Raw genomic sequence first — 18,033 nt, forward strand, 5'->3', positions numbered from 1 at the left:
GAAGCTAAATTATTCCTCATAACCATTTGATATCACATAATATAAAAAGATATAATATTTACCTGACATCTAAGTATAGTCTCATTTGTCTAGGATTTAAAGATCTTGTGTTATGAAGAAACTTTGCTATTTCTAAAGCACCATCATACACTAATCCATTTTTTACAAAGTAATTCATGCCCTGTAATAATTTGTAAAAGTTTACAATTAAAAGTTTTATATAACATATATTGACATTGAATCAAAAGAAAATAATGATAATTGAAGCATTTGAGACATGTATAGGACAGAAAGAATAAGGATGTAGATGGGATAATAAATGGTATTAAGAAGAGTGAGTAACAAGAGAAAATTAATAAGTCAAATGTGAGAAACTGTGGGATCCAGGGGTGTACCTAGGAACAATGTACTCGACAACAGCCTTCAAAGACTGCTCACGTTATCGTTTCGAATGGTTAGGAGGGCAAAAACGAGTGGGAAGCGCGTCGGTAAGTCGACAGGTTCTGTTTGGAATAAGACAGGTTGACAGGCTTTAACATATAAAGAAACAAAAATTTATTATATTGCTAAACCTAGTATATAAGACTAACACATAAGAATACAAAAATAGCTGTTCAGCTAACATGCGCTTACAAGCAGATAATATGTGGTATTTTCAAAGAAGGTGGCTAATCTAGGTCGTGGGCCTAGGCTAATCTCTTAGGTCGTGGGCCAAAAGGCTTGCATAAAGAGGAGAGAGAGTTCACAGTTTTAAGCTTTAAAATACCTCTCAAGTATCTCGGAGAGCTGTATGGGCCAATCGATCCTTTGAGGGAAGTGGCATAAGTCCTGGATGTCTTGATTCAGGAGATCGAGATGGAATAACTTACTGGGATGATAGCGTGCCAAGCTTCCGGTGACAAACTCTTTTATACACTTAGCGCGAGAAATGAGTTACCTGATCGTCTGGTGTTTTCATTCTAAGTTGCAGGTACGCGATGACTTGCATTTTTGTCATGTTGTTTCATAACGACTTGCTAACTTTCACACCGGATTGTTGACTTCAGCAGTGACATCTGACCCGATTCTCTGCGTGGAGAGTTTTTCTATCGGGGATGTTTATATTAACTCTCGAAACTAATTTTAACTGTTTACAATTTTTTAAAAAATCGGGACCATAAACAGTCGAGTTCACACAAATCATGAAATGGATGATAACTTTATCTGGATACATAATGAAAGGATCATGAAGGGGAGAATTATTAATACTGATACCATAAGGAAGAGTAAAGAGAAAAGGTTTACTAAGAACAATTAGAAAGAATGGAGAGGAACTGATGCTGCACTAGGCAGAAATGGATGGTGTAGAAATAAATATATCATTTTAATTAACATTAGTATTATTTAAATAAGCAATTTCTTAATAAATTTGTAACTTTAATTAATTATTAATGAATATTCTAAGCAAAACTATATGAAAACAGTTAAGTTGAGCTTTTTACTACTGTATTTTCCGGCATATAAGACTACCCCTGACTTTTTCAGTTAAAATATAGTTTGGGATATACTTGCCTTATAAGACAACCCCCAACTTTTGAGATTTTCCTGGGTTGAAAAGTCGTCTTATAAGCCAAAAAATACGGTAATTTAATCATACTTGTATGATTAATAATTACACTTACCATAAAAGCATCTGCATTAAATGTAACTGTTCCTTCATCTAAGATTAAATATAATTTGTGATATGAAAATCCAGGTGGTTTTGACTGATTATAAAGAGTTATGTATCCCCATTGATTGTGACAAAGACTAAAAGAATAAAAATTTAATTTATCTTAATAATAAAACTACAATTTTATATTGATTTATATCAAATTCAATATTAATAATTCACGTATTAAGTCTGCAATAATTTTGTTTGAATGATATTCAACTAATTTTAAATATTTATAGTAAAATGCCAAGAGAAAATTAGCAGAAAATACAATCTAGAATTATAAAATAAATACATAAATTCTTCTCAATTATTAAATAAGATGTTTGAATAGATTTTATGAACTTTTAAAATTGTTTTAACGTTCAAAATGTTTTATATTTAAATAAATATTTTAAATTGTACACTATAAAAGTCCATTTTAACTTTTAATAAGAAATATAATGCAAGATTAGATTTAATTAAAATCTACTACAAATAAATTAAAAGAATATTAATTTATAATAGAAGAGATAATGAGGAGATCCATTTTTAGGTGTGTCCAGTCAAATTCAGTAAAACCTTCAAAATATCTGTATCGTTCTGCTATTGAAATTTGCATTGATTCATTATAGTTTGGCAAACAGAACACAATACAAAATTGAACACAAACTGTTCAAATTTCAGTTCTGATAACATAACGTCTGATAAAAGTGTATTAATTGAGCTGCTACAAGTGGTTTTAAGCAATTTTTGCTTTTAACACAATTCTAGTGCTGCTTTGCTGTTTATAAATGCTATTTTCATATATCAAATGCTATCATAAATGCTATTATAAATGCTATTTTCATGTATCAAATCATATATCAAAATGCTTAGTTAGCAACGATACAAAATGCATCTGATGTTGTAGACATCATGTGCATCAGTGTGTATCATGTGTAGCGTGACATCAGATGCAGCCAATCATGTCTATATTTCCCAGTCTAACAAATTTAAAAACACTTTAATGTGCAAAGTAACCAAAGTAACCAATAGTATGTGAAGAACTTAAAGGTATTGGAAAGGGGTTTTTTAAGTGTTTTATTGTTTCCTACTCGCGTTAGCTTTGTTAATATAAAACCTTTGTTTTTATAGCAATGAAGAGGGATCAGAAATGATAACACTGATCCGAAATGCATATGTAAAAAGGCAATAAAGGAGTTTTGAACCTGTTTAGCTGTGAGACAGTCTACCGTAAATATTTTCGGATTAAAGAGACTATCACTAGATCAACATAAAATACAGCTACTAAAGAAAATTTAATATAAATTCTACTTTTAAAAAAAGTTGCTCGAAGCAGCTTTACCAAATAATGCAGCCTGATTTGAAATACTTTGTAAAATTTATATTTTAATGTCCTGAAATCTCAAAAATCTTTAGTTTATTAAGGGGTTTTGACCTCTAGAAAAAGATGCATATTGTTTTGTTCCCATTTAAATTTATTACTGTATTATTTTGATTTTTGTCAACCAATTTCTAGTTATTTTATTAATAAAGAAATTTATATTTACTAGATATTTTCTCTTGATCCTCACTAGTGAGGATCATGTGTATTAATAATGTCACTGTACTAACAAAATAGATTCGTAGAGCATGTTATAACGACAAATGCATAGAATCTATTCATCTCCTACATACATTTATTATAATCTTTATTACTTAATGCAATCTTTATTTTAAAAGATTACAAATAGCAAGATCTTATTTTATATAGATTCATATATTCACGAGTGGCAAATATTTAACCCACTTCTGGTATCACTTCAGTCAGTAAATCATGTTTCTCGGTTATTGATGAAGTATAACAAACTTTTGCTCTGTATATTTAGAAACAACAGACTAAAATGTTATTCATTATAGATAAAACATAAATAAAATATTTTTCTGTTAATTATAAATGGTTGTATACATCTAGGCAATCATTTGGGACTACTCGAGGTGGATTATAAATTTGCTGACATAATAACCAGGTTAAATAAATAAAAAAGACCATACTGTATTTTAAAAGTAAAAATTACATTTCATGTCCTTACAAATCAGAACATTAGAAATATTTTAAAGATGACTGAAGCAGTCTTGATCTGTCTTTAGAGGCTTCTTGGCCATGTTCAAATTGCTTAAAATGTGTCCAGATTGGGAGCGTGAAAACTTTTCCTACTCATAACCCTTAAAGTTTTTGTCAATCAAATTCAATTTCTCAAACTTCAATTCCTTAATTAATGCTCAACACCTTTTTAAACTTCTTCCATAATCCTGTTGAGTGACAACAATCACCCTCTGGCCATTATCCTATGGAAAAAGTGGACAATTGTCTGGGGTCCAAACCAATCTTTAATAAAAAAATATTTCCCCCATAAAACTCCCCTCCCAAAAAATGTCTGAAGTCAACACTGTACATGGGGCCTCAATTCAAATTTGCCTATGCCCCAAGAACTTATAATGTGCTACTGATCACATTCTTGATTTACACAAACAGCTATCTTTGATAACCAGATGGCCAAGCAGTTAGGGTAGTGACCTATTCCTCTGGGGAACCTGGAACTGAATCGGAACAGCTTGAAAAATCCCAGGAATTTTTGGAGTATAGTCTATTCAGATATGTTTGGCCCCATCCCTCACCATTTGGTCACCCTACTGTGGACCTGACTGAACTCATAAAAAAAGTTTCCTAAAAAAAAAAAGACACCTTAATGCCCACAGTGCAGAAAGAGTTAAGGAAAAAAAAGGATACCTTTGCCAAAGAACTTCATCCTGTGCCAATTCTCTCCATACACATGATGCCAGACATAAATCAGTTGCATTAAGATGAGATAATACAGTTAAACTTAGTTCTGGTGGCCACGTTGCTAAATCTGGAAATCCTAAAAAAAAAATTAACACAAATAATACATAAATTCCTAAAATTCATACTTAATTTTTGTCGAAAGTTTCGTTCTCGAATATAAATTAAAAAATATACTACTATCTTTTCTATATTGTAAAAGTTAATAAAATACAGACATACTTATAAGTGTGTTAAACAAATTAATTGTTAACTTTCCACAATTTTCTGCTAGTTAAGATTGTTTCTACAATCATCTAAGAGCAAGAAATAATAATAAACAGTATCATTATCGCAGCAATGTGATAAATACAATATTAAATTAATACAGTAGAACCCTGATTATCCTAGGTTTTGCATTATTCAAGGCAAATCTGCAAGTGAACATGCAACTTTTCTTATACTACAATTCATAAAAGGAAGTTTAAAATCATATTCATATTAAAGTGTAACTACAATAATATACATTTTTATTCTTAAAACTTACTATATGTATATTAGATGTATAATAATGTGAAAATTAGTGTTCTTATATATGATTAAATTCACAATAGTACAGGCAAAAAAAAAAAGGCGATACACCGTATAAATTTTAATCCAAAACGGATCTGTATTATCCAGGTTTTCGGTTATCTGATGTACCATTGTTCCACAATGTCTTGGATAATTAAGGCTCTATTGTACATAAAAAAAGCATCAATTTAAAGATTTTTATGAATTATTTTTTAAAAAGTCTTAAATTTATGTAGTTTAAAGGTCTTTCAAAAATCTATTCACTCTATATTTTTATTGAATTTTCTCATTTTAAAGATCAAGATTCATTCAGAATGTCTTCAGCATATCTTTATTGAGTATCTTCAATATAAATTATCTATATATTATAATTTCTCTTTTCTAGAGTCTTAATTCTGTCTCAATTGTCCTGAGAATATTTCCTTCTGTCTGTAGGCAGAATGCCTGACCTATTATCAAATATAGTCTTCTCTTAGTATCACCATACACTACAATTGATCATTATTCTTTCTACTGATCACTGGTTGTTACAACTTTATCTTCTACATACAGTACAGTACATAGTTGGACATTGCTACTTCTATACTTAGTCAGCTTGTGTTTTCTCGATAATTAAAAGATAAGGCAAAGCATCAAAATTCCATAAGTTTATTTTGCCACAGTTTTTGTTAGGCATCTCATTATAATATTATGCAGTTCAAACTGTCTTTCCAAGAATAAAACCTCAACTTATAGCACTAAATCTAGAGTTCAACATACAGTGGCTCATTTAATGTTTGTTCTAAGCAGAAGTGTCATTATACCATTTTAAATTATCATTAATACATATTCTTTCAAGTCAATTTTGTAATCCATAAGGTTTAACTCTAACTTTTCATAAATAAGCACAACAGACACTTATTTTATGACTGATATAAATTTCCTATTATAACCTTTCGTCAGTCATTTCTATTTAGTATTATACAGCTAAAACTGTATGTCTAAGAGCATAAACTTAACATGTGACGCTACATTTATGGAAAATAGGATAGCTTGCTTTAAAATAAGTTTTCTGAAAACAAAATAGAAAACACAAACACTATAACTAAATATATAATAAGTGTATTGCCATAATTTTTGACAATTATAAAACTGTAACAAACTGAAAAATAAGAAGATATTTAATTATATATTTTTTGGTGTGTCTTCTTCACACTTAATTTGATTATACAGCTGGACGTCAACTTTTGAATATATGTTTGTAATAATACAGATGAAAGTCAAAAATACAGTTGCATGTTTTACACACAACCCCATTAACTCCCCACCCTCTCGACCTTTAACCACCAAAATTTAATAGCATCGATCCCCCTAATAAACAAACCTCCCTGCAAAATTTCAGAAATTTTCGACAAAAAGCACAGCAGTTATTAAGCTTCAAACGAGGTGAACAAAATCATGTCCATCATACACACTAACAATCATACATACAGAAATTATCCCCAAATTTTTTTGCATTTCTTGATGTTTCAAGCTGTTGTAAGTCTAAAAATGTAAAAATCTGGGGTGCCAGTTTTTGCCGGATTGCCATACTTTCCCTCTGTTATAACAGCCCGGAAAGTAAAAATAAATAAATGAAATCTAACAATTGTACACTTAGACAAACCATAAAGGTCTGTCTAAGTATACTCCATAACATTTGCTTAGGAAATGTCCATAAATTATGTCTGCATTTTTCCTGAAATTTTCCTCCCCTTTTCGGACATCCAACTAAACTTGACTCCCTTTAAAACCTTTATCACTTTACGAATAATAGATACCATAAGTAGAAACAAAGTGTACAAGAAATTTTGAAATAAATATAATAAAATGCATAAACTGTATAAAATTTAATGAAATAAACAGATGTCTGCTGAAGCTGTACCCCTCCCCTTGTTTGACTTTGTCTGATTTGTTGTAATTCCTTCCCTCCCTTCCAGTGTGGACATCGTTTATGGACACCCTCTTAATGACATATTTCTCGAAACATTAAGTGGCCTATACCTGTATTTCCATAACGCCTTTATGTCCTGTTTTGTCACAGGTAGCGCCTGTCTTGTTATGCTGTTGTCATTTTTGCAGTATCTAACCACTGCCTTATTCTATGAGCAACCTAATATCTGTATTCAGCTGGGCTGCGATCCACACTGTGTATGTAAATTTTTCTTTGGCCATTAATAGACCCTGGTCGCCTGCTCAGGTGACTCATTTCCCACTTTCCTATCCCCCTTCCTCTCTCCCCATCCTCATAATCCTTCACTTCAAAGACTAAGCCCAAAGTATGGCCTCCTAATTCATTAATTTATCTTAGTAATACAATCTAAATTTTTGTGTTACTCCTTACAACAAACTGATAAAGGAAAAAAGTTATAGCATGTCTTGTTGCAGCATAAAAAAGAATAAAGTAAAGCCAAACGATTGCCAAATTATATCGTGCTATATTACTACTACCATTATTAATTAAATAATAAGTAATTTGGTACTAGTGACAGGTGTTAAGCATCATCCCTTGTTAAATTTAATAATTATAATTAAATTAATATTTTAATAATTAATTTAGAGGGTTCTAGAATTAAAGAATTGGAGTGAAAGAAGTGGGACTCAAACCCACAACTCCTGTTTAATTATTAAATTTACCAAGAGATGGTACTTAACACCTGTATCTAATGCAAAATTACTTAGCATTTAATTAATAATAGTAGTAGTAATATAGCCCAATATAATTTGGCTACGATTTAGCTTTAATGCATAACTATCAGATTTGCCTGAATTTGACAAAAATTGAAACAAATTAGTCCATAGTAGTCCATTCAGTCGATCAATTTTGACTGATTAAATGATATATTAATAGGGAACAATTTTTACACATGTCCATCTGTCATGTTGTGTTTATATTCAGTCTTGTTATAATAACTGAATGAAGAACAGATTTAGTGATACAGATCAGAACATTATAAAATCAGCATGTGCTAAATTTTCCATTTTAACCAATTGAGAATGAGGAATTCTTTGGTATTAATAATGTCTAAACAATTACACATTTCTATTCTCCTCTTCTCCAGTCAACCTTCAACCTTGAATGAATATGCATATATTGATAGGCCACAGCCCTCTCAATATATGCATCAGAAGAAGAAACCATCCTGCTATTTCAACAAGCCTCCATGTTAAAAACATCCGTACATGGGGGGAGCATATCAGAGATCACCTAGACACCGTCGACCATACGATCCATCATTGTTCAATTTATGATCAAGATAGACTTATTCTGAAATTAGAAATCTTTACGCTTTTTTTCAGGTGACCATGTCCACTCAATAAGCTTGATGCTTTTTACAATTATGTTCAAAAAACATGGAAAAAAAAGACTATTTATAATTTGTAGTTTTACATTTTAGTTTTCACTAAAAGCCAAATATTAATTTTTTGTTTACTTTGTATCATGTATTTTGGTTTATGTATTCTTAGTGTTATACACCCACAGGAGTGGTGCACTTATTCGAATAAAAAAAACGAGAGAAACCACCACACTTTCTCCGTGATAAAATATGTGTAGAGAGTGAGTCTGCTAGTGTTATTATTCTATCACGTCACACGAGATGGCGTTAGTACAACGAGTGTTCTTTATAGAAACCGCCAAATTGAAGCCAAATTCAAAACTACACCACTCAACGAGATCAAAAAATAAAAATAAGAATATTACGTAAGACGAGATCTATTACCCCCTACCCGCGAGTAAGAAACTGTAAGAAATCCTTGACCCCCCATCCATCCCAAAATACCTTATGTAATTCCTGGATAGCCTCTTAACCTGGTCAGACCATATTCTCAGATTATCAAGAACTGACTAGTCTCTCAGTTGAATTTTTGATGTAGCAAGAATAGGAAATCCCCACTTTTAAATGACATCAAACTAAAAATAAATCAGCCAGTCATAGTAAATAAACATTGTGAGTGCAGTATTAATATAATTTTGCAAATGGTAACCTGTTACTTTCAATTTTGTTGTGTTTGAGAAGACATTTCCTAATTTCTTATGATTAAACACATCCCTCTATAACTGATCAAGTCTAATGAGAAAAGACAAGGATCTAGATTGATTGCAATTGCTGAGATGTTATGAAATTGATACTAGATTATAGGTTTGTCTATTGCAAAAAATATTCTCAAATATTGTGCGCCTACATAAAGCAGTTTTCATTTAGCATCTATGTAACTCGTATGCATTTTTATAAACTCCCCAGTAAAATCTGTGAAGTTCAGGCCAAAAAAATGAGTTAGCTCCCTTGGATCAGAGCCAGTAAAGTTAATGCATCTGGTCTGGTAAGATATTGAACGACCCACGTATTAAAAAAAATTAACTAAGTCCTTAGAAAATCCAATAGCTGGCGCTTGTAGCATCAAAATTGGTGCATCTTTAGTAAGCATCGTGGCTCACTAGACAGTTGTGAAAATCTCAGTCATATTCATTGCATGGTTTAATTTTTATTGTCGATTGAAGCAAGAAACTTTTGTTTATTTAGAAAAATGGAAAAAAGTGAGTTTCGAGCAGTGATTAAATACATATTTAAAAGACTTAACACCAAAAGAGATCAAAGCTGAGTTGGATGAAGTTCATGGCACATCTGCTCTTGTGTTTGCAACCTTTTACAATTGGGTAAATGAGTTCAAACGTGGCTGTACATCCACAAAACATGAACATCATTCGGGACGTCCAGTGGAAGTGACTACTCCTGAAATGATTGACAAAATCCATGATTTTGAGTGATCGACGAATCAAAGTGCGTGAAATAGTTGAGGCCACAGGCATATCACAAGGTACAGTGTTTTCAATTTTGCACGAAAAATTGGGTGTGAAAAAATCTCAGCAAGATGGATGCTGCGTTTGCTCTCAGTGGAGAATAAACGTAATCGTGTGGTTGACTCTGAGGCTATTCTGGCCCTTTTTCGTCGCAATCCTGACAAGTTTCTGCCTCGATACATAACTGTGGACAAAACATGGATACACTACTATACTTCAGGGACAAAAGAACAGTCAAAATAGTGGGTTTTTGAAGGCAAAAGGGCTCTGAAGGCGGCAAAGACAGCAAAATTGGCTGGGAAGGTGATGGCCACAGTTTTTTGGGATACACGTGGAATCATCTACACTGATTACTTCGAAAAAGGAAAAACAATAACCAGAGAATATTATGTGGCATTATTGCACTGGTTGAGTGAAGAAATCAAGGAAAAACGTCCTCATTTGAAAAAGAAAAAGATCTTCTTCCATCAAGACAATGCACAGGTGCACACCTATGCAGTTTTAATGGCCAAAATCACAGAATTAAAGTTTGAATTATTACAACATCCACTGTATTCACCGGATTTGGCCCCTAGCGACGTTTTCTTATTTCCAAACTTAAAAAATTGGCTCGGCGGACGATTCACATCAAACAAGGAGGTCATCGCCCAAACAGATGCCTATTTTGAGAACCTTCCGAAATCTTACTTTTTAGATGGCTTAAAAAAGTTGGAGAAATGCTAGGAAAAGTGTATAGAGCTTAAAGAAGATTATGTTGAAAAAATCTACATAAAATAATTTGTTTTTCTATCTTTTTCTAAGGACTTATTGAACGACCCTCGTACAGAGTAAACATTATAGTCACAGGAATGTTTTCTTCAGAATTATGTTACATTAAAGGTGCTTTAGTTTAAAATTGTGTGATTCTCTTCCCTTGGTATAACAAGTTCTAGTTAACAAGAAAGTCAAGTGGACAAAGACATAATATGTAAGTAACTAAGGACAAGAAGCAGTATCAAAGTAAAAAATATAGGATATTATATTATTATTATTCATATTATAAGAATGTGTTATTACTAAATCACACAAAATAAAATCTTTATATCATAGTCATATTCTGTACATCCAAAATCTATGTAAATGGTTTCATAAGCAAGCATATCATTTTATTTTATGTGATTTAATAACGTGTAATCGCTGAATTCTACCCCGGAAAGAGACTTTATCCAATGCATGCAATTTCTGAATGAAATAATTTAAATAAATTAAACAAATTGATATGTTAAATGTCAATAGTAGCATGCAATTGATAACATCTGACAATTTAATTAGCAAAAAATATAAATTCAGACAACAGAATAAAATATATTCTAATCAAACATATTTAAATAAACAAATTCATTTCAATTGTTATTGCTTCCAACCTCATCCTCTGGTTTTATTTAATTAAATATGTGATCTGTACAACAAAAAGGCAGTTAAGTTCGTAAAGAAGTCTTTAAGTTTAATGTAATGGCATTAGTCAAATTAAACTGACCTACTGTACTCTTCTAGTTTTATCATAATTAATTTCTTAAAGAACATATATTTTTTCTTGTTTTCCTATCAATTTGTTAATGTTCATTTCTTATTTCCATTATAAATACAAATTGAGATACAGCAATTAGAGCTAGAAACCTGGAACTGTTGATTATAAAATTCGGTTAATGTTACCCTAGGTATACAAAATGGTGGCTTGTCTCCCATTCCAGCAATCAGAAGACAGGGAACAGTGGGGACGCACGTTCTAACCTAACCTAACCTATTCTAAAATAAATTACCATAATTATTAGCAACCAAATTATTAGAATAGGTTAGGTTAGGTTAGAACGTGTGTCCCCACTGTTCCCTGTCTTCTGATTGTTGGAATCGGAGACGAGCCGCCATTTTGTATACCTAGGGTAACATTAACCTAAAATTCACTGAAAACAATATTGATATCTTGACACATTATCCACCTTTCTGTAGTCCAGGTTACAAATGTGTAAAATACTCTTTAGCAGTGGAATGCTGTGACATTTGATGACGGGGAAGCTGTTTCCGTAAAAATTTTAAACAAATACTGGAAATGACAAAAATAAACAGTTTATTTATTTCAATTCTAAAATAGATAATTAACACAAAACAAAGATATAAGAACTCGTTTTTATTATTTTTTATAAACTAACTCTGTTGGCAATTTTTTTCGCAAAGTCGTTAATTACTTTATCATAAAAATCGCTTGTCGTTGATTCCATCGAAGTATTTAAAAACTCTTTTTTATGGAAAGCAACGCTAATGATGATATGAGTGTTCCTTGAGAATGTATCAATTTGCTTCATGGTTGAAAAACTGCATTCAACAGATGCACTCATAGATAGTACCGTGAAAATTAATGATATTAAATCATATAATTCTTTTAGTACGTCTTTGTTTGGATCGTCATTAATTATATTTTTTATGTCTATATTGACTACGTAATTTAGATAAATCAAAAAATTTTTCCATAAAATGTACTTAATTCAAAGAATTAAAACTAGCTTCGAAAATTGTTTTTCACAATATTTAAAATTATTAACATCTAAAAAAATGATAAAAATTCTACAGATTTTATATTTGAAAATCTGTCAATATAACTATAATTAAAAGGAAATTATAATTAAATATAGCTTTGTACAGAAACGTACATGAAAATAACATAAAATCTTCTTTACTTTTTAAATCTTAAAACAATGCACTTATTCAAATAGCACTCCCTACAGTGGCTAATGGATGGAATCATTGGAAGCGTTATAAAATATTTTGGTGTGTAGCATCCACGAGCTAAACCGCCAGAGGTAGCATCTGGCTGCTTTACACCAGTGATGAACAAACTATTTTCATTTCCAACTCTCTGTTTTGCGTAAAATTTTATTGCGACACCTAGTTGACGTTTTTGTTAATCATCAACATATTTAAAGTGAAATTCTTTCTGGGATTTGCGTTTATGTTTCTGCTTTATTACAGGTCTGAATAAAACAGATAATTTTACTTGTACCCGATACTTGTTGAAGTCTTATATTTTTTATTGTCAAATAAATTTCTTTGAATTTGACGATCCTGAAAAATTTTATTGTGATCCCCAGAGGGGTCGCACACCACTGCTTTACATGATTCAGATATTTTCACTGTGGAAGCTGTCCCGTATTCGACAATACAGTGCTTCCATTAGAAATATGCATTTACAAATTTATATTTGAATATACAATAGCAATCTTATCATTGTTTTTCACATGTATAATATATAAATTTGTAATAAAATACATAATTCGGTTATAATAAAATATTAATTTTAAGTAATTCAAAGTACGTTAAAATATTAAAATAATCGCGCAATATGTATTTATATTTTAGAAAATACAAGGGAAGTGGTGCTTCCGACAGCTTCCATGGACAGCACACCACTGCTCTTTAGGAATAGAAAACCTGAATAAATATATGCTGGAATAAATAATAATTTCATACATAATTCATTACTTATAAAAAAAAAAAAAAAACATGGAGTTACCTTCTAATACAGGTGGCTTGAATTAATTGAAAGATATACTTTTAGAATGTTACTTATTTAAACCGATTTCTTTCTATTTTAATATTAATTAAAAACAATTTTTAACACATTTCATCTAAATACAAATACTTCATTCATAATTCAAAGTTTATGCACTCTTAGATATAGTTTGATCTTTTACGAGAGCTTTTAAGCTTTCATAAAAGGCTAAAACATCTCCAAATGTTCATTTTTATAAATTTTAACGAGTCTGTTTATTGCTACAAAATATTGTTATCCTTGGCCACAGTCCTGTATATATTTTTGCCCATTTTAACTTAAATCAATATTTGTGAAAAATATTTCTGTTGGTCCTGTATATACAGACATATACACGAATAAATTATACATATGGATGTATCATTTTAAAAACTTACCTTCTGCCACAGAGTTCAAGTCTTTGCTTTCTTTTTCATTTAATTTTTTCAATACTTGGCCCATTGCTGTATGACTACAGCAGCTGAAAGCAGCAATATTCTAGAATATAAAATATTTAAGTATTTCTTAAATGACTCAGAAAAGAAAACCAACTATAAATATATATTCCGATATAAGACAAACTTTTATTAAACATTATTACAATTCTTCATATTAAATTTCTAAAAAATAATTTTAAAAACTCAGTTTATTCATATTAAAACTTGATTACTGTAACCCTTGGTGCCAAGATGGCGGCTCGTCTGATTCCAGCAAGGAAACAGTGGGACGCATGTACTAACCAAACCTATTCTAATAAATTACCATAATTATTAGCAACCGAATTATTAGAATAGGTTAGGTTAGGTTAGAACGTGTGTCCCACTGTTTCCTTGCTGGAATCAGAGACAAGCCGCCATCTTGGCACTGAGGGTTACATTAACCTAAAAGGTTAAGAAGCATACCTTTTATCATATCAAAAATAGAAAAATTAATCAATCAATCGAGTTGTTACATATGTAGAGATGAATATCGTAGATATTTTAATCTTTCGTCTGGTTTCATCATAACTCCATAATCTGTTAAATCGTAATAAATAATTCGTAAATATTCAAATAAAATATAAAAAAATGCAATTAAGAAAATAATTAACAGAATAAGACGATAATTTTTCAAGACTTAATGTCATATAAAGTTATTTATTTATCTAATATTTAAACAAATTTAATACTTCCATAATTAAAAATCTCATTCAGATATTCTTATTTGGGCTGAAGATAAACAAGATAAAATGTGTTTGAATTTCTTATTGATATTCATTAATTCTAGGTTGAAATTGACCTTTATAATTTTAAACAAACATTTATTTTTTAATTATGAATATATTTTGATATTAAATACATTTCATTAAAATAATTAATAGTAAAATAATAAATGCAAGATGGACCATAAGTGAGAGTTCTTCCAAAAATCAGAGTCAAGAAAATGATTTTATTATAAGAAAAATTTATTTTGTGATTTATAAATATATATATATATAACATAAAAATTTATTTAGTTTTTACATTAATTTAAATGTATATTATAAAATATAGAGTATTTTAAAAATTAACTTTAGATACAAGTAGACAAGCGTATTAATTTTATTAATACAGGTACATAAATTTCAATAATTATTTTCTTGTTAGCAATAGATGTACCTAAGGTATAATATTGTGCTTAGAAATTAGTGATATCTTCATTTACTATAAATAAAAGTATGTTTTATATACTGTATATAAAATTTATTAACAGCTTAATAACTCTATAATGTTAAAGTATAAAATTGTTAATGTTGTCTTCTCTGTTTGCCAGCTTACAGTTGAATGTTGTCAAATTCTTAATGTAAATTACAGTTTATGAAGAATTTATGAATGCAAAGTATATAATTATAATAGTTTATAATAACATTTCTTTAACAATTATTTATATAGAAGATATTTAATTATTCTCAATAACAGATTTCAACAATACTCCTCTTACATTAAAATTAAATACATAAATCAATTTTATGTTTAGAAAAGTATTGTTACTAATTTAGTGCTTCTGGAAAAGCCTTATAATTCATTAATAATGTCTTATTACATATGATTCTAATTATTATTATATATACACTAGCAGATAAGCCCAGCGTTGCTTGGGCAAAAAAGTAACGATAGCGAAGATTAAGATTATTACGTTATAGCCAATCTTACCTATTTTCACAGAATGCGGGAATTAGATATCCCTGTTTCCAGACTAATTAGAGAATTTTTAGATGGGTATAAAAATATGTTCGATTTCCCGCAAAAAACCGCATCTGTGCCTTGCCTCTAAATCTTGCACATTGCTTTTTCTTAACACTTCCGTTGTTAACACTTCTATTGTTAAGGAATACACTTTTTTCATCCCCCGCAATACCCTACTAACACGCAGTTAAAAACAAAAAATTGCATCTAAAGTAGTACAGTAGCAGCTGAGTTCTTTAGGATAAGCCTTAATCCTTTCCCTTTTCCCGCAGGGGGAGAATTTCGAAAAATCCCTTCGTAGTGTACATTCGCATAACATACCCTGTGTACCAAATTTCAACTTTCAATTCCTAACCATTTGGGCTCTGCGCTTATTATTATTATCAACCCATCTCGATTATATATATAGATATACATAAGAAATTATCTTATTTGGCTTAATATAAGTTTGTAATATTGTATTACTATATTAATACAACAAACTTTTGTTTTTAATTTTCTTAATAATAATAATAAATTTAATTTCTACTTAATTTTACAAATTTCAATTGTGCTTTTGTATCTGTATCTAATTATTATTACACTTGATAAATCATTTTTGATTTATCATTTCTGAACTTGTAACAGTTTACAGAATATGTCAAAATATGAAAGTCAGAAATGATAACAAAGTCATAAAAGTCAGAAGTCATCCAGCATCCAATTAATGAACTAATTTTATGACTAACTAGAAGAACAAATGACGTAAAAAATATTTATGATGTAATAGCGATGTTGCGACTGAAGTTTTCATCTCTAAAACGTGAACATCGAACATCGCTATCTTGTCGATGTTCGCATTTTAGAGTTGAAAACTTCGGCCGCAACCTCGCTAATGATGATTTATGATTAACTTCTTCAACAAGCTTTTCAAACAACATGAAAAAGCACTAAAAATGTTAATGATAAAACAAAAATTTGATACTGATGTTGGTTTTCAACTACCAAAGGTATAATCACATCATAAAGAGAAATGTTTTATTTAAAATCAAAAACACTCTTCAGTTTAATTGATATAGCCTACTATCTTCAGGATAGCTCTAAATAGAAAATGGAAACATTAACCTTAAAAGTATCAAACATTAAAACATCGAGTTTCTTAAATAAAAATCTTAAAAAATAAACTGAATACTTAAGTTAGGTTCACATTATTGTATGAATCAATATGACCGAACACTAACGGAGAAATTCTGATAGCATCATACTATCTGACACTAACGGAGTGACAACATGATTAGTCAAAAAGGTTTCGTTTACAAGATACAGTTTTAAGGGAAAAGTTAATTGGTCGAATGAACTGAAGTTCAGTAAAAATTGAGATATTTTCATCTCCTAATGAACCGTTTGACCAGTTCGGTCAAACGACTGCCGAAAGGACACAAACTGGCAGTTGTATGCCAGCGTAAACCTAGCTTTAAGTAAATATAAACAATCTTTCTAATAAATTTATAATAAAATGGTGTATGAAACAGTATAAAACATTAATTTATATACAGTATTTAAATCGTATTTTAACATTGATTTTAAAAAAACTCCTTTAAAAATATTAACTTTGCATTTTCTAATCTGCAACAATTACAAAACTTTAAATATTTACATAAATATAGTTTGTAAATAAACTTTAAATACATTTAATTAATATGACATTTCAAATGATGCTAAAAATGCACTTTTAAGGGAATAATTTTATGCAACAATTCATAGATTGAATTCTATACATTTTTATATATTAAATTATAAATTAAGGAATACAATAATTAAATAAATGGTTATTTTTATTTACATTAATCCAGTCTTACTGATTTATAAACAATATTTGAATATAACATTTAACTTAAAATCACTAAATTTTGCACATGTTTAATTGGGTTTAAAATGTAAAATTATCATTCAATTTTAATTAGAATATATTAAATTATAAGGTGTTTTTTTGACTGATTACACTTATTGAACTATTGAGTCATGCAGAACATTTAAATGTAACTTTTAAAATTTAAAAATAATTTATGTAATTTTCTATGAATAAAATACTTTATCAAGTTTTAAATTAGAATTCTACACAATTTCCATTAAAATTTAATTAATAAATATTAAATTTTACATTATTCTCATAGATTAACACTTATTGTTGATCAGGGTTAACATGTGCATTTTGTAAATATGTCAATTACAAAAAATTTAAATGCTTAACAACAATTTTTGATGGTTTAATTATATAAAGAGTGTAAATAAATATCGGAAAACGATTTTTATGAGACAAAAATAAACAAATTTAAAGAAAAACATCAAAAAACAGCTTACCACTTAAGAATCTACGACATACTATAGTTTGCATTGTCACCGCCAGATGGCAATTTAAAT

At 29.7% G+C, this 18,033-nt stretch overlaps 1 protein-coding gene across 4 annotated transcripts in view; it reads right to left on the reverse strand.

Moving 5' to 3' along the window:
- LOC136981740 (F-box only protein 8-like) overlaps positions 1-18,022 on the reverse strand; it is a 43,668-nt gene extending 25,646 nt beyond the window's left edge. For 3 of the 4 annotated variants that reach the window (XM_067278093.1, XM_067278091.1, XM_067278092.1), the window contains exons 1-6: positions 17,974-18,022; positions 14,332-14,445; positions 13,828-13,927; positions 4,446-4,575; positions 1,662-1,788; positions 63-181 (exon numbers count right to left, since the gene is read on the reverse strand). In XM_067278093.1, the coding sequence (XP_067134194.1) occupies positions 63-181; positions 1,662-1,788; positions 4,446-4,575; positions 13,828-13,891 (440 nt within the window). In that variant the 5' untranslated portion in view covers positions 13,892-13,927; positions 14,332-14,445; positions 17,974-18,022. The remainder of the gene's footprint in view (positions 1-62; positions 182-1,661; positions 1,789-4,445; positions 4,576-13,827; positions 13,928-14,331; positions 14,446-17,973) is intronic. The other variant, XM_067278094.1, reaches the window with a different exon arrangement.
- Between the last annotated feature and the right edge of the window lie 11 nt (positions 18,023-18,033).

This window comes from Centruroides vittatus, unplaced genomic scaffold (assembly GCF_030686945.1).
Source record: "Centruroides vittatus isolate TY-2023 unplaced genomic scaffold, ASM3068694v2 contig_790, whole genome shotgun sequence".
Taxonomy (NCBI): domain Eukaryota; kingdom Metazoa; phylum Arthropoda; class Arachnida; order Scorpiones; family Buthidae; genus Centruroides; species Centruroides vittatus.